The 25,676-nt window shown below is 37.1% G+C and overlaps 1 protein-coding gene across 4 annotated transcripts in view; it reads left to right on the top strand.

The window, feature by feature from the left end:
- The window catches only part of TMEM131L (transmembrane 131 like), a 76,556-nt gene that overhangs the window by 6,850 nt on the left and 44,030 nt on the right, over positions 1-25,676 (top strand). For all 4 annotated transcript variants that reach the window (XM_014071437.2, XM_087724284.1, XM_087724283.1 and 1 more), the window contains exons 3-6: positions 1,076-1,119; positions 19,365-19,433; positions 20,149-20,272; positions 23,666-23,782. In XM_014071437.2, coding sequence (XP_013926912.2) covers positions 1,076-1,119; positions 19,365-19,433; positions 20,149-20,272; positions 23,666-23,782 — 354 coding nt within the window. The remainder of the gene's footprint in view (positions 1-1,075; positions 1,120-19,364; positions 19,434-20,148; positions 20,273-23,665; positions 23,783-25,676) is intronic.

Here is a 25,676-nt window from a genome sequence, read left to right as displayed (position 1 = left end):
CCCATCAAGTCCTTTCCAAGGACCTGGGATAGGCAGATGTGGATGTTTGATGGTGTTAGATGTATTGTCACAGCATGTAAGCTGTTGAGTAAAGCTGCTTTTTGCAATTGACTGATGGTGAATTTGTCATAGCCAGCGATGTTCAAATGATTCTTTAGTTGTTTTGAGATTGCACCCAAAATGCCTGTTACTACTGATACTATCTTTGCTTGCTTTTGCCACAGTCGTTCTATTTCTCTTTGTCTTTTGCTATCTTCTCCAGTTCTTTCTCTTCTCTTCTGCTGTCTCTTGGTATTGCCTTGTCCACTATCCAGACTTTGTTGTCTTTTATATCAACAGTTGTTAAGTCTCTGTTGTTATGTGGCAGGTGCTTGTATGTTTGAATTTTAAAGTCCCAGAGAAATTTAGAATTTTCATTTTCTATAACTTTCTCTATTTTATGGTTCATCACATAGTAAGCCAGATGTTGAGACTGGATTTGGCATTTTTGTCTACCTATCAAGTCTTTTCCAAGAACCTGGAATGTGGATGTTTTGATGGTGTTACAGATATTGTTGCAGGATGGAAGCTATTCTGAGTAAAGTTGCCTTTTGCAATTGACTGATGGTAAATTTGTCAATGCTGATGATATTCAAGTGTTGCTCCAGTTGTTTTGAGATTGAACGCAAGCCACAAGCCACATATTTCTATTGGTACTATCTGTGCTTGCTTTGGTCACAAGTCATTCTATTTCTGTTTGCAGGTCTTTCTATTTTGCTATCTTCTCCAATCTTCTAGAATATCTTCTATTCTGCTGTTGCTCTCTATATTGTTATTGCTGTTATTATTTATTTTGTTACTGTGGTCTTGTGTTACATGTCTGAAAATTTAGGCATTTACTTGAAAAAGTTTAAATTTTGCTAGTAACATTTTTAAAAAATTGGCATGCAAAAGTTAAAACATACTGCAGCGTAGTAGCTTAATTAACATGAAACATCACTGAGCAGTTACAATACTGGCTTTGCCGAAATAAAGTATATGTAGGAAATGCACGTTTGTTGCTGAAAAGCTTTCTGGTGTTTTCTTTGTTTATTAGGCTGAATCAGAGGAGGACATGGAGGAAGATCCCCAAGAGCAGAGGTAAGCAAAGTCAACTTCCAATAAGTGCCTGACCAATTGGTCCAGCTAATCTTCAATTATCAGTTCTTTCTGGCAGTGACTACAGTAGTTAATTAGAAAAATTAGTTGTTTCAGTTAAGAAAATTCCCGGCTCTGCTCTGCAGCTATGGCAGATTCCCACTGAATTCATTCTGTAGTGTTCATCACAGTATCAATGCAACCGATACTTTAATGTGTATTGCTTTTTACTAGAGAAATGCAACACAACTATAGTATAATTTGACTTATAATAATAGCATCCATAATTGTCTTTAAAATCATTGACATGTTCTTATTCTTATTTCTCTGAGAAATGTAATTTTTCAAAGAAGCAATATTTTCAAGGGAGCAATATTTCTAAATGCAGTTCAATGCCGATCTCTTTTACCTTAGATGAATTTTATATAGAAATGTAATCTTACATAGGCATGGTTCTAGAAAAAATAATATAACCAATCTTCTTGTTATAAAAATAACATTAACATTATTACACAGTCTCCGTTAAAATACTATAACATTGTAGTAAAATTTTATAGATAAAATATAGCTACTTCTTTCCAAAATATACATGTAAATGTTTTAAATAATGCAGAAACTTTAAAATTTAAAACTAAATGCTGGTTTTAATATTCGTAGTTATTTCAGTATCCTTACTAACATTAGGGGAAAAAATACTTTTACCATGTCTTTTGCAAATGATTGAATCATCTCTACCACAAGTGATAATTCACTACTCCCTCCACTTGTTCTTTTTCTCAAGGAAAATGAAGATTTTAGTATTATGCTTGGTTGTAAGTTGCTTCATTAACTTTCCAATCAAGTACAGATATCTATATGCTGATTAATGGACATACATATTTGAATTGTTCCCAATATACTGACAAATATAAAGTTTTTTCTTTAGTTAGTTAGCATCCCTTCGTTGGATCTGATTACACTTGATTTTTGTAACTTTACTGTATACTTGCATAACCTTAATCCGATCAAGTTAAATCTAGAAATCACCTTGAACTTTTAATAAATACTTTATTTTATTTACCAATGAATAGGAAAAGATTAATATATAGCAATTTCTAAAGTATTGATAAAATATCCATAATTTGGAACAGCATATAATATAGCATATAATACCTGTTTCTTTTAAAATTTAGATTTAATTTTAAAAATAATTGGTGATGTGGAATTCTTGTTATATACTTTAGAATATCTTCATCTTGTCTTTTTCAAATACTGTAAAGTGAAGATGAGGAAATTTTGTATTTTATACAACATATTATATCAGATTATTTTGTTCTATATGAAAGAGAATGGTTGGATGTATGAAAAAGATTCTGCGGATGTGTTCCTTTCTAAAAATCCATAGGATTTAATTGAAGGTCAGAAAGCCATATTAGTGCTGATTGCTCTCAAAGTCATATATATCTTGCCTCCTCCAGCCCCTTATGTAAAATAAACGCAGTGTTTTTGTAACTTATTTTAATTTTTTAAAACTGTTTTCATAAAATTGAAGAATAATTGAAACAGCATAAGTACACTTTTTGGTATATTTTGTAATACAAATACATTTCCCATTACTTTTTCTTATCTTTTATTAGTTTTATAATCTTTCCTAGTAATGTTGTTTCATGTATTTGTTTTATTATGCCTACTAGTTCAATTGCAAATTTGTGAAATGAAAAATTTTAAATTAAAAAAATATACTTAATAAAATCCAGAAATAGACATAGTGCCTGGGGATCTTTCCCTATACAATACTCATTGTGTTGGATTGTAGTTGCTAAGAAGTATATATTAATATGCCAGGAATGTTTTGGGTCAGTTTTCTCTATTTAGTCAACTCTGAGTAAAATTCAATATGCTTTCTTTTTTAGTTCAGATGGGAGATCATTGATTGACTATAGAGAGATTCAGAAATTCATAATGTTTAGGAGCATTGCCATTGTTTGCATCCATATCTTTCATTATTGTGGACTTCTGTGCAATGAAGCCACAAGATGAAGCTTACAATAATTGTTGCAATAATATTGCACATTTCAGGAAATGGAGAGATGTTTCAAGGGCTGTTAGTATGTGCTCTACTTTTACGGAAGATGCTGTTCTGAAAACAATTCTTGTGCAAACGATATGCTTTAATAGATGTGAACCAGGCAGTATGTATAAAGACATTTGTGAGACTGGGCTTAAGCTGCCATACTAAAGATGAACAGGTGTATAAGAAGAGTGGATAAAAAAGCCAGGAATTGTCTAAAACAGTGTTTCTCAACCTTGGAGGCTTGAAGATATACAGACTTCAACTCCCAGAATTCCCCCATTTCCTTATGGAATAGATAAGAAGGCACCAAGTTGTTAAGGAAAAATGTCACCTGAACCAGAGAAAAGAAGTTGGACCCTGAAGTTCCTGAACACCTGGGAACACCTTTTCTATCAACGGCTACCAGATTTTTAAATGAACAAGGCAAGAGTAGCTTCCATTACTGTAAATTAACAAAGCAAGCACTCGGGGGGATGAAAAGGGTTCTGAAGCGTGCATACTCTTTGCGTTGTCTTTGGATCCAGAGTTGGCAGCTTCTATCCCTCTGGCAGATTGACGATGGCAGTTTAGATGAGAATGATGTGGGTAGGTGTGGATCCAGGTGTGTGTGAGGGGGGGGGGTGGAGAGGGAGAATAATAAATTTACATTGTTATCAGTAAACTGTAACTTTAGATTCATTGGGTCTCTTGTGTATTCTTTTGGAGTGAATGAATGTCAGTGTTTGGTTGAAAGTGATTTGAGTGGCTGTTGATCAGTAACACTTATGGCCACTTACTCACAGCCCTGATCAACAGCCACTCAAATCACTTTCAACCAAACACTGTTGATGGGATATGTGCTTTTTTCACACAGTATATACTGCATACTTAGCAGATTTTCCCTTGAGGGATACAATTTAGTAAAATAAAAATAAAAACACTGCTGAGAGGAAGAACCTGCACAGAAAAAAAAAGTTTTGCATTCTTTAAACTTGTATTGATTAAAAACAGGCAATGGAACTGTGATATTTAAAACATTCTTATGAAATTTGATATAGATGCTTTTATTCGTTTGCATTCCTGGCATTTTTAAAAAAAACTTTCTGAGCATTTATACAATGGGTGGGAGGCCCACATGCTTCATACGCTGTCCCCAATAATGTGTGGTTCCTAGTGTTACCAGAAATTTCGACTTTATCACTGAATTTCAGCACTACCATTTGTCTGCAAGCTCCAAGCATTAAGTGAAAGAAATTTACTTTTCTTTTTACTTACATTTTCATTTTTTCCTTCTGAATTTGTATAGGCTAAATAAATAACTAAATAAATCTAATGTGGAAGGATTCTTGCTGCATCCTGTGAATTCCTGGAAAAAGACAGAAATAATTAAAGTAATGACAAGTAGTCCTTGAGTTACAAATGTAATTGTGCCTGCCCATTTCATTTATACCTCGAGGATTCGTGGGAGTGAATCTCATACCTTGAATGAGATCACTCCCTGCTTTCACCCATACATTCGCTAATTTAAGTGGACATGAGGTATCTCAAGCTGGGAAAGTCCCCCAAGTCCTCCCCAACCCACTAAGGCACCTCATGCTTCCCACTCCTTGCTGCACCGGGCTCACTTACTTGCAAAGATCTGTCTCCCCTCTGCTGCAGTTTCTTTTGCTTTGAGGGAGAGAAGAGTCAGTGGAAGCTCCTGGGGGTGAAAAGTGTTTGCTGCACCTGTCTCATACTCCTCCGCCACTCCCCAACTCCTTTCCACCACCACCAGAACACTTTTCACCCAGACGCTTCATCTGTGTGCAAATGGGGCCTTTGAAAACAAAGGAATTCACTCTCTTTTGAAACACCCCATAGGCATCTATGAGGCCTTTCAAAATGGAGGGATTTGCTCCATTTTGAAAGGTCTCATAGGCATCTATGTGGCATTTGGATGAGGGAATAAATGGGGAACTCATCAAATATGCAGATGACACCAAGCTGGCAGGAATAGCCAACACTCCAGAAGATAAGCTTAAGATACAGAAGGATCTTGACAAACTTGAACATTGGGCACTATCTAATAAAATGAAATTCAATGGTGAAAAGAGTAAGGCAAGAAAAATGAAATGCAGTATAGGTGGTACCTTGCTCAATAGTAGTAACTCTGAGAGGGATCTTGGAGTCCTAGTGGATAACCATTTAAATATGAGCCAGCAGTGTGCAGCAGCTGCCAAAAAAGCCAACACAGTTCTATGCTACATAAACAGAGGGACAGAATCAAGATCACATGAAGTGTTAATACCACTTTATAATGCCTTGGTAAGGCCACACATGGAATACTGCATTCAGTTTTGGTTGCCATGATGTAGAAAAGATGTGCAGACTCTAGAAAAAGTGCAGAGAAGAGCAACAAAGATGATTAGGGAATTGGAAACTAAAACATAGAACAACTGTTGCAGGAACTGGATATGTCTAGTTTAATGAAAAGAAGGACTAGGGGAGATATGATAGCAAGTGTTCCAATATCTCAGGGGTTGCCACAAAGAAGAGGGTGTTGCTCAGATTGTTGCTAAGGAAATCCAGCTTCACGCATTGGCTTTGCCTGTCAGAAGTCATCTTGGAAGGTTTAAAATGGTGATCACATGACTACAGAATGTTTCAACCATCGTAAACCTATGCCAATTGTCAAATTTTAATCACGTGATCTTGGGAATGCAGTAACAATCGTAAGCTCAAGTACTAATCATAAGTCCCTTTTTTCACTGCCTTTATAACTGGTCACTAAATGAATGGATACAAGTTGATTACCTTGAAGAATAGCATAAATTTATCTTTCCTCCATGTTTCATTGTACTTCATTTCCCCATTGCTCTGCTCACGGTAAAGGCATGGTACAGAGAGTGGAGGCTTGTTGGGAAAAGAAAAAAGAAAAACAGCAAAGCATTCTGGCATTAGCAAACTTCCAATTCTTGATTTAGACCAGGAGGGGTGGCAACCAATATTTCATGAATATTTATCTTGGATTGTGGGCAAGCTTCAAATTAAAGCACAGTATTTATATTCATGGATCCAATTAAGCACCTTCGGGAAATAAGCCAAGAAAAAAAAATGAACTGAGGAAATACCAAATATTCTTGTGAGGAAATATTAGAGTGCAATGTCACTGAATACATTTTGGGTAAATGTTTTGTCGTGGCCTTATCTACGGTGGCAATCATTTTTAGACCATTTTCAAAAAAAAATAAAAAAAAATAAAAGGTTGCTTTATGCATGTCAAATTAAGAATAATTATCAGTATGTCTAAAATGTCATAAAATATGAGCAGGTTCAGAGTATGTCTTTGCTTTAAATTAATATTAAATTAATATTAATAAAATGAGCCGCGGTGGCTCAGTGGTTAGACTACTGCAAGCTGCTTCTGCTGATCACCGGCTGCCAGCAGTTTGGCAGATTGAATCTCACCAGGCTCAAGGTTGACTCAGCCTTCCATCTGAGGTTGGTAAAATGAGGACCGAGATTGTTGGGAGCAATATGCTGTGTCTGTAAACTGCTTAGAGGGGGATGTAAAGCACTATGAAGCAGTATATAAGTCTAAGTGCTATTGCTACTGCTAAAATGTCCTCCAAATAAAAACTAAGGCAGCTAGATATAACAAAACAACAGAGTTGGAAGTGACTTTGGAGGTCTTCTAGTCTAACCCCCTGCCTAGGCAGGAAACCCTCTATTTAAAAACATCCTGTTGGAGCACCCACAACTTCTGGAGACGTCATTCTACTGATTAATTGTTCTAACTGTCAGGAAATTTCTCCTTATTGGAGTCTCCAGTGTTAATAAGCACTTATATTATAGACTTAAACGTTCATGAACTATTCAAAGTTTATGAAACTAAGATTGGACCAAGATCAAGGCAAGTAATATCCTGGGAAATCTCAAAGAACCCTGGGTTAAAGTCTAAGGAACTAAGGAACTTTCTCACAATGGCCAATGTCAGTGTTCATGAAGAACACTGAACAGCGCTGGTTTGCAAGACAGAATTCCAAGGAAAAAGACACTATCCAAAAAAAAGTAGTGCTGACAATTTTCAGTTTGCAAAAGATCATGTGGATAAGTCAGAATGCTATTAGAAGAATGTTCTTTGGATGGATAAGTCCAAAATAGAAATTTTTGGCTTCAATGAAAAATGTTATGTAGGGTAAAAGGAAACCACTACATGAGAATCTTATCTCATATGTTAAACACGGTGGCCCATCCTATGCCATGAAAGCAGTTTCATGTTTTTGTCATGAAAGCAGTCAGAGAGGCCAGGAGCTTGCCTTCTCGGTGACTGTCCAGGCTTATGGGATTCCTTACTCCCTGATGTAAAGATAGTCTCCCCTCCCTTTGAACATTAGAAGAAAATGAACATAGTTTTTCTATTTCTGGGTTTTCAGAACATTTTAGAAATGTTGTTAGCATGCAATTCCACTTGGGTTTATTGGTTTTAATTTTTTTAAATGGTATTGGGGTTCTTTAAGTATATGAGTTTCCTAGAACCTAATGATTGGGATAGAAAACATGTAAGCTTAGTAAGTATATTTAAAAAATAGCAATTGGGATACCAATGGAAGTAAGAGTTAAAGGTAAAATACAAATTGTTTCTGATAATTGGTTCATTTGGATGAATAGTTCATTTTGTAGTTCTGTATTAAGATGATTTTGGTTTTGTTTTCACTTTGAAATGAAATTTGGCTTTGAACAAACTAGGACTACACATCTATTCTCCCTGTGCATAATATTGATGTGTTTGTTTGTTTGTTTATTGGATATATATGCTGCCCTTCTTCCAAAGGACTCAGGGCGGCATACAACATTAAAAAAAAACACATATTACAAAAGTTAAAAAAAAATTAGATAGAGTATCCAAAAAACAAACCCAATTAAGATTAACAACACTTTAAAAATCAATTAAAATTAACAATAATCAATCATTTATTTTATTTTGTTCAGTCCAGGCCGGCTTGCTGGAAAAGCCAACTTTTTAGGGCGTGTCGGAAGGACCGGAGGTCAGGAATTATACAAAGCTCCGGGGGTAGCTCCTTCCAGAGGGAAGGCGCTGCCACAGAGAAGGCTCTCGCCCTGGGGGTCGCTAGCCGACACTGTCTGGCCGACGGCACCCTGAGAAGGCCAACTCTTTGGGATCGCACTGGATGGTGGGAGGCTACCGGTAGCAGTAGGTGGTCTCGCAGGTATCCTGGGCCTAAGCCATGGAGCACTTTAAAGGTCATAAGTAGTACCTTGAATCTCACCTGGAAAACAACTGGCAACCAGTGCAGGCTGCCTAAAAGGGGCGCAACATGGGAGCACCTAGGTAACCCCATGATAACTCGCGCAGCTGCATTCTGGACCAGTTGAAGCCTCCGGGTGCTCTTCAAGGGCAGCCCCATGTAGAGAACATTACAGTAGTCCAGGCGAGAAATGATGAGGGCATGAGTGACTGTGCACAGAGCATCCCGATCCAGGAAGGGGTACAACTGACGTACCAGGTGAACCTGATAAAAGCCCTCCCTGGTCACGGCCATCAGGTGTTCTTTTAAACTAAGCCGCATATCCAGGAGGAGTCCCAGGTTGCAGGCCCTCTCTGAGGGGGCTAAAATTTCTCCCCCTATCATCAAAGATGGAACAAGATGCACAAATCGGGATGACGGAAACCACAGCCACTCAGTCTGTGGGATTGAGGGATTGAGCTTGAGCCTGTTCCTCCCCAGCCAGATCCGCACAGCCTCCAGGCATCGGGACATCATGTCGAGGGCATAGTTTGGGTGGTTTGGGGTAGAGATGAAAAGTTGGGTATCATCAGCATATTGATGATACCGTACCCCAGAACCACGGATGATCTCACCCAGCGGTTTCAAATATATATTGAACAGGAGGGGTGAGAGAACCAACCCCTGGGGCACCCCATAAGCGACGCGCCTCGGGGTCAATCCCTGCCCTCCAGTCAACACAAACTGCGACCGATCCGACAGGTAGGAGAACCACCGTAAAATGGTGCCCCCCACTCCCAACTCCCTGAGTCGTCACAGTAGGATACCATGCTCGATGGTATCGAAAGCCGCTGAGAGGTCTAATAGGACCAGGACAGAGGAGCAGCCCCTGTCCTGGGCTCGCCAGAGACCATCGACCAACGCGACGAATGCCATCTCTGTGCTGTATCCGGGCCTGAAACCCGACTGAAACGGATCCAGGTAGACAGCTTCATCCAGGTACTGGGGAAGCTGACGTGCTACCACACTCTGGACAACCATCGCTACAAAGCGAAGGTTGGAGACTGGACGATAGTTGGCTAAAGAAGCTGGTGTTCCTTGTATCATTTAGTTTGTCAGCCTGTCATTCTTCTTTTGAGCTACTCTGATTCTCTTAAGTTTCTTTTACTCTTTTCTCCAATTGTCTTTTTCCCCAGTTTCATCTTTTGGAGCGTTGTGAGCATGGTTTCAGTTCAATTTGAAGATTCAAATATAGAGCATTTCTGTAAAAGTAAGAATCTATTGAAACTGGATGTGTAGTGAATCATAAAAAGAAAATATTGAGACGTCTTGGTGAGGTTTACATCTGATTCTTTCAGAGTTGGGGTGACACTGGTTTCATTTTGATAGTAGTGATAAGCAAGTATTCCCTAGTAAGAGTTTTACTAAGTTTTAGGAGCTGTGTAGGGTTTAAAAAAAAAGAGTAAAGGGTTCCCCTGCCAGTTCTGTTTAACTGAAGGGGGCAGTGCTGATCTCCACAAAAAGCCAGTGTTGTCCAAAGATGCTTTTGTGGTCATGTGTCCAACATGACTATGTGCTGAAGATGCATGGAACACTGTTCCCTTCCCACCAGTTGGTACATATTTATCTATTTGCATTTACATGCTTTCGAACTGCTAGGTTGGCAGGACCTGGGGCAAGTAATGGGAGCTTGCTCCATCACATGGTACTTAGATCTTGCACTGCTATCTTTCAGGTCAACAAGCCCAGCATCTTAACTGGTTGGCTGCCGCACATGTAGGGTGCACAGTCCAAATCATAGTAAATAGTGGTCCAGGAAAAGTATTAAATTAAAATTTACATTAAATTAAGATTATAGAAAGAAAATATCATTGCTGTTCATTCCTATATTAAAGAATGTTCGTGTTCTACTATGTTAAAAATTGCACTTTGGCAAATAATTTATTTCCAAATTGATTTTTTTTAAAATGCATTGTTTTAACCCCATTCTTTGTAACAATTAATATTACATGGATATCTGGTAACACTTTTAACCATGTATTAACAAAATGCTGAATATAAAAGGAAGCATGATAAAGAAGTGAAAAGACTCAAAATCTGTACAAACATAAATTTCCCCCCAAAAAAGCATGTGAAAATTAGAACCAGTTTGGTCTAGTGGTTAAGGCATGAAGCTTTATTTGGTTAATTATGGACATTAAGCCCATGGAGAAATAAAATGGAAATTTCTGCATTAAAAATTAGTCTAGAATCCCAGGTTTTTCTGGCAGTTTCCATCCAAGTACTAACCAGGCCTGACTCTGCTTAGTTTATGGGGTTGACCCTTAGTTGACTAGGTGCTTCCATCTACCTACCCTAATTTGTAATGCAAACTTTTAAATATCAGAACTGCTGTCCACAGAGCCCTGTTTAACTTTTAAATTTCAGTAATTTAAAAGTGGAGGCAAAGTTTGAGTAAAAGTATCCTTAACTGAAGGATTCTTAAAAAATGGTGTTAAAAATGTTCAGATAGTACTACTTTCACACTTTCAAAACTGTTAATCTAAAGGAAGATGCATGCTTATTCTCCAATGTTTGCTACAGTGCAAAATTACAAATATTCAGTTAATTTGATCTGTTGTGCTATTTTTCCAGTCACCTCCAATCTTTGGATTTAGTAGCTTGAAATATTGACTACTGAAATGCAGAATATCTGATAGGTGCTAGGTTAAAAAAGATTGTCTAACTATTGGTATACAACCCTTCCCAGGGATTCAGCAGATGATTCCTGGAAAAGGAACAGACTGCAGCAGTTGAATGTATGTAGCAGAGATCTATCATAAATGTAAGCAGGCTTTTACAAATCCACTAGCCAAATAACTTGGGACAAAAAAAGAGTGGGAAATGTGTCTTGCTGTGCCAGAACACTCAGTATTTTAAGAGGATATTTTAAGAGCAAATTAGACTTCCAGAGCTCTTTTGGGAATGTCGTGCTGTCATTTGGTTAGTTGGTGGAAGGCTGCACCATATTTGGTGTTCTGATGTTCAATATTATTTTTAGTTTTCTTCATCTCTGTTGCCCTATGCAGTATCTGCATTATATCCCTTACTTTATGGATATGTTTCTCAGTTTAAGATATTCCTTCAAAATACTTTCCAGTTGCTGTTGACTTCATTCCAATATTGGTAGATATTTAGAAGAACAAATGGAAAGTTTGATTAGTATATCTGCTGACAAGACAATTTCCAAATGTCCTTTTATTTTACTTGTAATGCTGACTTCCTTCATATTTGATCTCAAATGGTCTTTCTTTAATCCTCAGCTCCATATATTTTTTTTCCACCTGTTCTTCAATGATAATGCAAAAAACAATTTAGAAAGAGCAGAAATTAAAAAATGCTGACATAACCTTATTTGCTAAATAAATCGTTTGATGTAAAAGACCCTTCCCCATACATTTTTTCCATCCTTCTGTTAAACAAACCCTGAAATTATTTGTCCATCTTTAGAAATGGACAAATTTATCAATGTTATTTTTTCTCAGTTTCCAATATCTGATTTTTATATCCCAAAACTGAACAAGTTAGTTTTCATTTTTATTTTTTAGAAAGCACCAAACCACATATATATAGGATCATGCCTATTTCTGCTAGTATAACAAATCCATTATCTGTTTTTTCTCCTACTGTTGGACATAGAGCTTTTAAATATGGACAAAGAGCAATTGTTTTCTGGTTGCTGTATACATTTTGGAAATTTGTATTAAATTGTATATTTTTAAAAAAATCTTCCAATCCCCCATTAACTTTAAGGGGTTTTTGTGGAAGCCCTCCTGGCAAGCAAGCCTTCTACACCTTGAGGGATTTCAGAGTCAACTGAAGGACAGATAGTCCATATCTAAATTTCTGTCAGCATTGACTCTGAAAGGAGCAGAGAAGAACAGTAAAGCTGAAGGCTGAAACATATGGATAAATGGTTACAGGAACTGGGTATGTCTAATTTAATGAAGATAAAGACTAAGGGTGACACGATAGCAGTCTTCCAGTGTTTGACAGACTGTTAAAAAAGAGGGGGAAACCTATTATACACATGAGGGCAAGATAAGAAGTAACAGATTGAAACTTATCAAAGAGAGATCCAACCTGACTTTAGAACATCATTTGTCGGCTGTGACCAGGGGGACCTTTGCCCAGGTTCGCCTGGTGCACCAATTGCGACGCTATCTGGATCAGGAGGCCCTTCAGATAGTCACTCATGCCCTTGTGACCTCAAGACTGGATTACTGTAACACGCTCTACATGGGGCTGCCCTTGAAGAGTGTTCGAAGACTTCAGCTAGTCCAGAACGCAGCCGTGCGAGCGATCGTGGGTGCACCCAGGTACACCCACGTTACACCTATCCTCCGCGAGCTGCACTGGCTACCCATTAGTCTCCGAACTCACTTCAAGGTGCTAGTCGTCACTTATAAAGCCCTACCTGAGAGATCGCCTCCTGCCAATTACCTCCCATAGACCGATCAGATCGCACAGACTAGGCCTTCTCCGGATTCCATCTGCCAGCCAATGTCGGCTGGCGACTTCCCGGGGGAGAGCCTTCTCTGTTGCAGCTCCAGCCCTCTGGAACGAGCTCCCCATGGAGATCTGGACCCTTACTACTCTCCCGGCCTTCCGCAAAGCCACTAAGATTTGGCTGCTCCGGCAGGCTGGGGGCTGTTGAAATAGCCAGCCCCATGGTAACTATGAATGTTGTGCATTTTAAATTGCTGTTTATTTAGTGTCAGCCTTCTGTTGCATTCGTGGACTGCAAAATTGCAGTACTACATTTTTAGTTTGGTTAGAACTTCGTTTTGGATTTTAGATCTTGCTTAGTCTACTAAGACAAGAAGAGATTAACATCAAGTGTCACTTTTAAAATATGTGCCATCTTGAATAACACTGGGTTGAAATGCTTTACAATACTGTATTGTTTGCTATTTTCAAAATTCTGTTCAAGACAAGTAGCAATAGACTGGATTTGAAAGACTTGTGGTTGACCAATTCTTTGACCCATGACATATATATTTTGTTGCCATTAACTACTGTTCTTCAGTGCCATTTCTGTTGCTGTGTTTCCATTTATAGAGTTTTCCCTCACCCTTTTTCTATAGTCTAAGAGTTTCTGATCAGAAGGATTACTCTTTGTAATCTATTTCTTTCAAAATTAATTTGTTTTGATCTATCTATAAATTCTGTTTAAGATGTAGTTGACTTTAAACTTATAAAATGACATATTTGCATAGAAGTACTGGTTTTATATTAGATGGATTAGAACAGGGGTGTCAAACTCAAGGCATGCAGGCTGGATCCAGCCCACAGGGTGCTTAGAACTGGCCTGCGGGGCTGCCCTAAAAACAGCGATGACCCAGCACACAGTGTCTCTGCTAGTGAAAACAGAGTTTGAAGGAACTGCATGCACCACCCCCCCTGAGCTCCATTTTTACTGGGAGAGGGTGGCAGGAGGCTGTTGCGGCCCAAAATGGAGTTCGGGAGCCTGTTTTCACTGGCAGAGTGCTCGGGCCACCACAGATGCCCCCGACATGAGGGACGTCAACCTGGCCATGGCCACCCTGGATACGCTTACCTTTTCCCCAGAAGTCCAACACAACCCTGATGGCAGCTCTCAATAAAATCGAGTTTGACTTTGGATTAGAGGATTGTTAAACTCTTTCTTATGTATGTATATACATATATGCCCATCAGTCAAATGTATGACATAACGAATATCACAAGAATGTTTATAGTTATTTACTTCTCTATACATGCTTATTCTGCTTACAAGTAAGGCCATATCAATCATGATTTGTTAAACCAAGCTTCTTATGAAAGAAAAAGAGTTTTGTGTTGATTTTAGCTAGAAGAATAGTGAAAAATACTGGTTAATGATTTTATAGTTTTATTTTTTTCTGAATGAAAGATACAATTCTGAATTGTATGACTAGTTGTGTGATGATAGCCCATTAGCTATATTCAATTCTAGTGGGGACTGTAAGTTTGTACATGTTTTTCATAAAGTTAGAGGGCATACTTACATGGATTTCTCCAAATGGTAATTATACTCCAGAACACATTTTCTATGTATGAAACTTTTGCTCCTATTTTTAAATAAGCATATTTTGAGAGAGTACCATATTGCTTTTCAACCTGCAGTTTACTTAAACTAATTTTATGTAGCAGACCATAGTTGCAACATAATATTATTTTGAAAATATTCAATATATTCATTCAGTTCTGTGATTAGACTTCAACTATTCAGGTTATCTACATTGACAGATCCTTTATATCAATGATCTCCAACCTTGGCAACTTTAAGACCTGTGGACTTCAACTCCGGCAGTTCCTCAGCCAGCTTTGCTTTATATAATTGCAAAATCTAATTTACATTGTTTATTTAAGACTAGGAATTGGATTGTATTAATGTATAATGTATATATAACATATACAAATGTGGCCGATTGTAATGACATTTTACTTCCTATTACTTCAAATTGCATTCTTCCCTTCTTTAATTGCATTTCCCCCCTTTATAACAGAGATATCCTCAGTGCACATAGAATAGGGCCAAACTCTTTTTTTTTTCTTTAAAAGTAACCCTTTTATTTGGAGAGTATTTATGACTTTGGATCTAGATTGTCCCTGGTCATTCCATGGGGATGCATCTGTGAATTAAAAACATAAGCCTTTGTGTTACCAAACAAAGGTTAAGCTGGATTTGCATATACAATCTCCTTTGGGATAAAAGCTGTCAATGCAGATTGCATGGACTTTTGACCTAAGTGCTCCACATATAGATACGGTTCAGTATATAAAATATCAAGTCAGAGAATGGAGCAAAGAGCTGGCTTCATGCTAATAACCCCTTACAACATGCGCATGCTAATAAAAGGTATTCTTGAAATTTTATTTTTAAAAGCCTGTTAAAATTCTATCCGCAGTTAACTTGTTTATATGTATGTGTGTAAAGTATATTGTTAGTATATTTTAATGGATTTCATATTTAGATTTGTTTATATAATAAGTTTATTTTGTCCATAATTTTGGGATACTAATAATCTCACGCTAGGGTTGGTTTTCCCTTTGGATCGACTGTTCTTATGACCTGGCAGCTGATGACAGGGGCAGCTCCAGTTGTGGCAGAATATTAATTTTATAATTTTATTTCAACTTCATTCCTCTAAATGGAAATAACCCACTTTGTTTTGGATATCATGTTAAGATAGAGTTAGATAAAGTTACAGCTGTGGGTCTCACTGGATTTGCAGTTGCCACTGTTGGAGCCTGTTAGATTATCTATTACATTTCAATTTTTGTTGTTCCTTTGTGTCATGTTTTGACTTGTGGCAATAGCTTAGAATAGTCCTGCAGTTTTCATGGCAAGGCTTTTTGTAAATGGTTTGCCATTTCTCTTTCCTAGGACTAAGAGTGACTTGCCCATGTCACCCAACTGACTCTGGTCTCCTTTCGTTTCTAACGTGATGCCTTAAGGACCACACCACACACGCTCTCTAATTCCTGATGTGTGTCTTGAAAATTAATTAATTTATAATTTATAATGGACATGGTGACTCTGGGAAGTTTACAACATTAAAAAATTCTAAAGTATAAAACTCATACAAGTCCAAGATCACATTGTAGAAAATGGTTGGCTTTGTTCTACTTTAACTTAGAACTTTCATATGAGCAGTTCATGGTCTATTCCAGTCAGCCTCTGGCCACATCTCTGTTGTTGTAACTAAATTCTTCTATCTCCTTTTAGTAGTAATATAGTCTGTCTGATTTCTTTGTGTTTTATGTGATGATATCTTATGTGTGTAGGTGTCATTTTTGTTGTTTGAAGACTGTTAGCATCAGAGACGTCATTGAATTGGCAAAAATGGATAAGTAGTTTTCCTGTTTCATTTGCTTGCTATACATACAATCCAATAACATTTTTCCTTGTTGTTTTCATCATTGGCATTCAAGTCCCCAAGCACAAGCAGAACATCTTACTTGCATGTTCTGTCAATTTCAGATTGAAGTTGACCATAAACCTTGTCAGCCTCTTCTGCAATAGTGATTAGAGCATAAACATGCCCAACCTGTCACATCAACAGGTTGTCTGAAAAACCTAACTGATTTTATTCTATCATTTATTACTGTACCCAAATATTGTTTTTCTTTATCTTTTATAACTTTGAAAACAGTGCAATTACTTCTTTGCTTATTATCTTTTGAATAATAAGCATCATCTAACTTAAAGTGTTCCATTTCACACCATTTCAGTTCTCTGATGCAAAGATGTCAAAGTGTAGTAAATTCATTTCGTCTTTCACTGTGTTGACTTTTCCTGTCTTTAAGCTGCTCACATTCCATACAGTACTTCTATATTTACAGCTTCAGATTTTATTCTCTTTAACTTGCTATCTGGAAAGTCACACTATAAACAATTCTGAAAAGTTCTCAGCCCTTTTTAGTAGCATACCTACTGCCATCTGACCTGAAAGGCCCATTGTCCAACATTATATTGTCAATAGCTTTATCTTTTTTCCCATGTAGTTTTACCATTGTGTTTTTCCTGACAAATAGAGAATTATGCCTTTGCCATTGTCAGTAAAATGGTCTTTATCACTATATCTCCCACACCATCATCATCATCATCATCATCATCATCATCATCATCATCATCATCATCATCACACTGCAACGTAATATAGATATCTGCTTCTTTTAGCTGGTGTCAGCCTTCCAAGTAGGCCAGATCATGAAATGGACAAGAAATATTGGGACTCTGCTTTGTTGTTATAATAACAGAATCTTGAAAGCCTGCAGCATTTTTCCTTCCTTGATCCAGAATCAAGGCATCATTTCTTCAGATTTCTGAGTATCACTTTCTTTCCTTCCCAGGGTTGATTCATGTTTTTCTGTATCATATTGTTACTTCAAAGTCATCTCTATAGTCTTCTAGAGCTGGGCAGCTGTTTGAGCGTCATGCCTTGGATAATCCTGTTGGACATATGTATACTCCCAGTGCTTTTTATTCACTCCACTCAGCAACATCCCTCACCCTGCCATAGTGAGGGAGAATAGCAGGCCTTGGGGTGATTACAAGCAATGTTGAAGACAGCAAATTAAATGGTTGCCTGTTTTGCAAGGAAAACATTCAGTTTAGGCTTTTCACTGCTCATATTCTTATCTAGCCATACAGGTCACTGCAAAAGCAGATATATGTGTAACAATTGGATCTGTCAGTCTAAGTATTATGAAATACAAGATCAGAAGAATTAAGGTTTTAGACCAATTCTGTTAATATGGGCAAAGTTATATGGCAACTATGACAACAAAACAGATTACAAATATAAGAGCAATTGTGTTATGCTGAATTTTTATGTTACATCTGCTTTGAAATGTACTGTCTGCATCGGTACCATATATTTATATGATTAAATTTTAATAAAGTTGTGCTGTTGATTGCTTACATTGAATTTAATATAGCTGTAGGCTTATGTTCTTAGAAGCTGATTCATAGACAAAAACCGATTCAAAGGTGTGGCAAAAGCTGTGGGGAATAGATATTATGCAAATGAATACATGGGAGAAAACTAAGAAACTTGGTAACATGTGCTGCCTTCGGCATTGTGATTAAGGCTAGGTCCAGACTTCAGTGTAAATTTTTGGATAAGCTATGTACAATTAAAAATTATTCTTTATCTGAAATAGAAGTTTCTGAGAGTTGAGCAAGTTTTCTCATGTGAAGATAAAAATAAGATCACATATGCATCCTCCTGCTTCTAATTAACAAGTCATATATATAAACTTTCAAAAGTGTCACTTTTTGAGAGATGTAGAGAAGTAAATATCAGAATACGGTGCTAACATTGCTGAATGGGGGTTACACTAGAAACTGATGAGGCAGGTGTGCAGAGGTTTGGTTACTCTCTTGAACCTCTACTATCTTGCTGATGAACCTGGAATGTCTTTTTGCTGTGTACCAAGTTGAGAGGCTGAGAGTCAGTATAGTTCAGTGATCCCCTCCCCCATGATAAGGTTGATAAGTCCTAAAAGAGTAAATGCGTAATGGGGAAGTACTCCTGGGTTGTCACTGTGGCTGCAGGAAATAACATTTCTGATGTACTAGATACAGTCTTTCTTGCGACACTTAGATTTGGTGATAGTTATCGATGCTATTGTTACTTCCTGCCTTAATCATTGCAAAGCACAATATGTTGGGGCTACAATGAAAAAGTGTATATATGCTAGTGCATTTTGTTCAAACTGTCAGATTTGTTTTCCCAATTTCTAGGAATTCTTCACACGGTGGCCCTATAGGTTGTAATATTAAGCTACAGATGCAGTAATGTTCACTGTGGGCTGACTGGAATAAACCTGCTTAGGAACAACCCCCCACCCCAAATGTTTAAACTAGCAAGCCTCAATTGCATAAGACTAACGGCAGGGTTGACTTCTGAATGATGGAATGCCAGTTTTCCTTATGTGCCCTCCATATTCTCAAACACTTTTAAATTAGCCATTACAAAATAGTTTACATGTAACTGAATTCTTGAAAACGTTTTATTACATTTGTATAGAATATTCTGAAATTTAGTATCCCAATATCCAGAATTTTATATAGTTTAGCAATGCAGAAATGGAATTACCAAATAAAGAAAGCACTAAAATGGCATGCTACACATTTTATGAAGAGCCGAGGTGGCGCAGTGGTTAGGGTGCAGTACTGCAGGCCACTTCAGCTGACTGTTATCTGCAGTTCAGCGGTTCTAATCTCACCGGCTCAAGGTTGACTCAGCCTTCCATCCTTCCGAGGTGGGTGAAATGAGGACCCAGACTGTGGGGGCGATATGCTGACTCTGTAAACCGCTTAGAGAAGGCTGAAAGCCCTATGAAGCGGTATATAAGTCTAACTGAGAATTGAAGGGGTGTTTATGTGTTCTCTTTATCTAATAAGATTCTATAGTTATTCCTATATTCTTTTTCAGGTTTTCTGCAAAAATGCCGGATGGCAAGATTCTTCATTTTCATCCTTCTATTCTCCATTTTGGAATGCAGTGAGTATTTTGCAATTTTTCAGAATAAAGGCAAGAAGTTTGTAATACAAAAATAATATTTTCAAGAAAAGAGCCTTTTGTCTATTTGCATTTCTCATTACAATTATTATATAAGATGTATCAAAATTTTCAATTGATTATGAAAATAAAAGTAAATAATGAACAGATAACAAATATATTTTTAATTATGAAAGAAGCAGTACATTAGCTAACTTTTAAAATAATTACAGCTCTTAAGAGGAGTATGTAAAAGAGCTATATTAACTTGCTTTATAATCTAGTTTGTTTACCTACTTATATCACAGATGTAGTGTTATATCAAACCATTGTTTGTTACAATGTGATCAAGGCAAGGCTCATGTACTGTTAATATGTTGAGTCTCTGCTAATTTCAGCCATAGTTTGTCCTTATCAGCATATTCAAGCAATACTCTTCTTGTTTGATTCTGCCGTGAAAGGCAAATGAAAGCAATATTTGGATAATACATTGAAATCAACAAATATTGAGAGAGCCACAATACTAGGAAAGAAGTTGATACTATGGCATTGATACTATGTCTTCAGTTATTGCAAAATTATCTTTTTTCAAATTGTGTGGAAATTAATGTTATTTTTGTGGAAGGTAATTGTGTAGTGTTGAAACTGAATTGGAGCAAAAAGAGTAATCTATTGTTTTAGTACTGTCTTCCTATTTCACCTTTTCTTGTTTCCTTAGGCTACTGGGGCTGCCCAAAGCTAAAATGCTCTATGCTTACAACCCTAATAAGGATAGAGACATTCTAGTGAATTCAGTGTTTACAACGACTAGACATTTTCATGTGTCCCCTGCTCATAGCAGAGTGAGTATTTTAATGTATTTTTAACAATTATGTTGCAGTAGCATGGAAGTCTTTGCCAAAGTGGAAATGCTTCTGTTTATAAGCACACGATCAATTTATAATTAACAAATGAAGTGACATCCATTCATATCGAAAAAGACGGTCACATTGACTTGCTGTTTTCATATTTTATTTATTAAATTTTATTTTATTTATTAAACTTTATTCACTGGTATCTTACCTCTTGGTGGATTACAATATCAAATTGGAAGAGGGAATGCATTGAAGCCAATATATAGATTTCATTCCTTGGTAGAAAAAAATAGAGCTTGGTAGAAATAATACCTCTTTTCTATCATTCGGAATCATCCTATCATTTCTATCATTTTGCCTGAAGCAAATACTTGCAAAAGAGAGCAAACGTTGCTTATAAAATGCAGAGTTGCAAATAAAATGTTTTATCTGGTATACAAAATATTCAAATATTATTCTTTTATATTTTACTAAAGCATGTGTCAGGGTTCTGTATAAAAATTTTAATAAAGCATTTAGTATAGTCCATTTATAAGAGAAACTTTGGTCTAGTGACTTCTAACAACAATTGTTATATCACAATAATTTAGTCACTTTTCTGGAAATCTAGAATACCAGTCATTTAATAGCAAGTGCATAATCATAAATTCAAGCTAGTTGCCAAGTGCCCAAATTACAATCACATGACTGTGGGGGTAGTGCAACGGTTGTAAGTACAAGTTTAGGTCATGTCACTTTTTCTGCTGTAACTTTGCCAAACAATCGTAAATCAAGGATTACCTGCACAATGAAGTCTTTATGCATTAGTGTTATTTTATCATACTGAAACACCCGAAATCAGTCTGAATTTTATGTCTCCTGAAAATTTCAATCCCCAAACTGCACTCAGATTGCAAGTACAAAAAGTTTCTAATTCAGTAACAATACAAATTCAAATTGTAGCTATAGTACCTATGTGTGCAAAAACCACATTATTAAAAGCTGAAGTTCTAACTCTTTCTTTTATGTGTGCTGTTTGCACAAGGCTATCACTTCCCTAGAATCCCTTCCCTTGAAGGGAGGCTCTGGTGGTTAAAATACTGACTCAGTCTTCAGACAGAAAGTTGTGGCTTTGGCTCAGCTTGTATTAATAAATAGACACACTCCCCTGTGAAACAACTGAAATATTTCTGATTTTAAACCTGTTAAAAGATACCAAAGTAACCAAGAAGTATATTTATACATTTTTGTTACATCACATCCTTTAAAAAATAAAGGGGAGTTGACAACATGTTACTGGATTCTGTCTCATTTGCGGGAATATACCACAAAGTCCCCCCCCCCCTTTTTGTAAAAGTTAATATTTTTCCTATTATAAAGTACATGGTGTGAATGCACACAGAATGTCAATAGTAAGTTTGAAATGTGATTCAAGCCTTGAAACGTAAAGCAAGTTGCACATGAAACTGTAGAGCTGATGTGAGATCAAGGTCTATATATCTGTAAGGCTCCTCCTTTTATGCTCGATGGTCTTAAACCTTAACAGAAGCTGATAACCAGCTGCTTGAATGAAATATTTAAAATATGGTTTGCCGGGTCCACGTTTTCCTTTTGCAAAATAAAATTTATTTTTCAATTTATGCCTCCTTTTTTTGAAGCCAAACTAATCTGGAACTTCCTCTCAAAGTATAAGGAGTGCAACCATGATCAGTGTGAACATTGAGGTATACTTAAAATGCCTTAATTTTTTTCTACAGTACTTCCTCCCTACCCCCATCTTGTCGCAAATTACTTTGAGATTGACCTGATTTCAAGGGTAGTTTGTTATGTTGCAGGTTCAGTTGCTGTTGAAGGGCATAAGTCAACATAAACTAAGTGTGAAATGTGAACTTGTTTCTATAGAGGTTTTCGCATCACATCCTTAATGTTAAAAATGTCATATCTATCTGTGTGTGTATGTGAGAGGGAGAGAGAGAGAGATGGAGAGAGACTTCATCAAAAGTATAAATAATTTCAGTAGTTTATCACATATTCTTAAAATACAACAAATGATCTCTTTTTCCCGTATCCCATCTCTTATCCATTAACAATTCTTATAGCCGTATTGTTTCAGTCCTGATCAGCAAAAGTCTGTTAAGGGTTACCAAAGGTAGCAATGTATCTCTTTTAACCTCAATCAAATAAACCAGCTTTATACACCTCTTTAAATTATTAATAAATCAATCAGTCTTGTGTAATATCTTTTTCCATGTCATTTTAAATCCATCTTCAAATCACTCTCAATCAAGTCAGCTAATAGATGTTCCTTTTCTGTAGTATCTTTTAAACAGTCTGTAGAGGCTGTCACTCTTAAAATCAACTTTTCAGACCATTGTTCAAAAATATCCTTCAATATGTCCAATGTTTAAATATTTTGCTTCTTTCTGTATTTGTAAATTGGGATTGAGTCTTCTTCTCTGTTAAATGTAATCTCTAGTTCCTTTTAGTTGTAGCTACACTGATTTGTGACAGATCATAGCTTTCCATTTCATCCAGACTTTACAAGAGTGGCTTACCTTTGTAATGTAGGAACAAGCCATGAGAAGAGGATATATAATAAGGTACTAATCACTGCTATTTAATGCCACATGAAATCCATTTAAATTCCTTTAAAATGGATTTTGTATTCAGGTTAATATCAGCAGTTTTTAGCCTGGAATAATGTGTGAATGTATCAATTATGAAACGGCATTATGTCAGTGATTAATAGCTGTATGTGAGAATAGCTAGTGGCTGAATTTGTACCCCAATGCTTAGCCATAATCTGAGTTTTTGGCTTAGCTATATGTGTAAACCTGGGCACTGTTATTCATAAAAATGATTTAGTGTTATGGGCAACCTAGCTATGCTGGTTTATCAAAGCATGATTAATACAAGCTATAGCATATTGAAGCCCAGATAATAGAACACCACTATTCTAGCAATAGAACTTAGACTTATATACCGCTTCACAATGCTTTACAGCCCTCTCTGAGTGGTTTACAAAGTCAGCATATTGTCCCCAAAAATCTGAGTCCTCATTTTACTGATATCAAAAGGATGGAAGACTGAGTCTTGAGCCCATCAGGATTAAACTGCTGGCAGTCGATAGAGTTAGCTTGCAATACTGCATTCTAACAACCTTGCCACCATGACTATGACACCTAGAAGACAATAATTTTCCTATGGGTTGTAGAAGAACAGTGTCATACTTCTGAGAGTTGGTTCTAGATTTGATGAAGTGATATATAAATGAGTATATCTTGGCTAGTTTTATCATAGTAGAAGAAAGAAGTAATGACTGTCTCTTTGTAATTTATAAGTGTAATAAATCAATGGCAATTTAATATATTGAACATCAGATGCTTTTTACTTTACTTGTAGGTGATTCCAGCAATGGGAAAAATTTATTTCAGAGTACTTTTTCTTCCAATAGAAGAAGGCAGTTTTGAAAGTTCATTATTTATAAATACCTCATCTCATGGAATATTTTCATATCAGGTAATTATTCATTTACCATCTTGAGACACAGAACATTCTTAATTTCAAATGATGGTGTAGTGGACCAACAACAGAAAGCTGTAAAGATGTACGGTCCAAACAAATACAGTTTGCAGAACATTACATGCTATGCAAGAGGTTGATATTTATAGGTATCTGCTGCTCTAGTCATTGCTATCATGAAAGGGTTTTGCATGGATATTAAAAGAATAAAAAGAATAATCTTTATGAATTTTTAAAAAAATCTCTTTTAAAGGACAAGTAGCCTTGTTGGGAATTTTAATATTTTGATATTCATCTCACATAATTTTAAACTCTGTTATACTATTTGGCCTTGATTTATTTTTGCAAGGTATGAGGACACAATCCAGGCTTTACACTGGACTCATTCTACAAGCAGTCGTGATGCTTCATTTTTATGTTTAATTGCAGAATTGGTCTTACTGGGTGTCAGAAGCTGGCATGAGAAAGGCATGTGTCTGTAGTTTGCATAGATGCCTCTTTAATCAGTTCTATGCTGCAGCAAAGCAGATACTCCTTCCTCTCTTTCTTACCAGGTGTTCTGACCTAGGCTTCCCCAGGAGCATGAAGCCAAGTCCTTGTCCCGGTATTTATTCAATTTACAATGAATTCCTCTCCAGCAAATACCCAGCCCACAGTCTTTCAAGATAGTTCACAATTACCCACCTTTATCAGGCTTGGAGAGTGGCCAGGCCAATATCTTTCAGACTTCGCAATACTTGGCAAGAATGCAGGAATGAACCAATTGTCTCCTGCAAACACTCCTCCCCTTTCACTCTTCTTTTATTCCCTATGGGAGGGGCCATTCACCATCCACCTGTGGCCTTATTCCCAAGTCGACCCTTGTTCCTTATTTGGCAACTCTGTGCATGCACACACTATAATGAAGATCAAAGCATCATGTCATCTAAGAATATAATGCTTTTGTTACAGCCCTAGTTTTTATACTAGCATGGAACTTGGGTAAAAACACCCCCCTTTTTGAATCCAGCTTCTCAGACAAATTTCTCCTATTTTCCTACTATTTTTCCTTCTTTCTGAAGACAGTGCTCTCTTTATAAACTTGAGCTGTCTTCAGAGTGCCTTTGGAAAGACAGCACAGATTTCCAAAGATATCACAGCTTTTGGAAAGTTGCGCTATCTTTGGAACAAGTCATTCTGGAGACAACAGATTTCTGAAGACAGAAGCTAGAGAAGTTGGGTCTGAAAAAAAGACAGCAAAAAGTTAAAGGTCGGTGCATGGAACTTGGAGAGAAGATAGTTGGGAGAATGAAGGTTTTCTGGCACTTTTGGGCCAGCTTGGGCAGCTACTTTAGATGTGGGAAATATTTATGGGAGAAGCTGGATTCAAAAAGGAGACTGCAAAGACAGGGAGGTGCTTCTGCTTTGGCCATGGGAGCTGAATGTAAAATGTGAGAAGTGAGTGTGGGGAACTGGGAGAGAAGGCAGCTGAGTGAATGAATGGTTGCTGGGATATCTGGAGCTTCCTGGGACACGGTAAGCAGCCATGGAACTCTGTGGTTTTGGGACCCCTTGTCACCCTGCCAAGCAGCCTGCAGGGCAGCCAAAAGGGTAAAGATGGCTGGGGGGGGGGATAGATGAGTGGGATAATTGGAAGCAATTCATTAGTGAGCCCTGGGGCTGGGAGGAGCCGAGCCTGGAATGACTTGGGTTGAGGTGGGTTCTGCCTTAGTGATGTGTGATTCTCTGTTAACAACAACAGTGTGGAGTGCCGAAATTGTTGTCGTAAACTAATGTGGTCAGATGACATTCACTTTATGACCACACTGATTTAAGAAGGCATTCCCAGTCCTAGTTGTGGTCATAAGCTAAGGAATACCTGTAGCTTCTTCCTTTCAAGAACCCTGTTTGT

The sequence above is a fragment of the Thamnophis sirtalis genome, unplaced genomic scaffold (genome assembly GCF_051295495.1).
Source record: "Thamnophis sirtalis isolate CommonGarterSnake01/CBP01778 unplaced genomic scaffold, rThaSir2_p1.2 scaffold_10, whole genome shotgun sequence".
Classification (NCBI taxonomy): domain Eukaryota; kingdom Metazoa; phylum Chordata; class Lepidosauria; order Squamata; family Natricidae; genus Thamnophis; species Thamnophis sirtalis.
The sequence above is the reverse complement of the archived record's forward strand: the minus strand, read 5'-3'. Positions and strand labels throughout refer to the sequence as shown.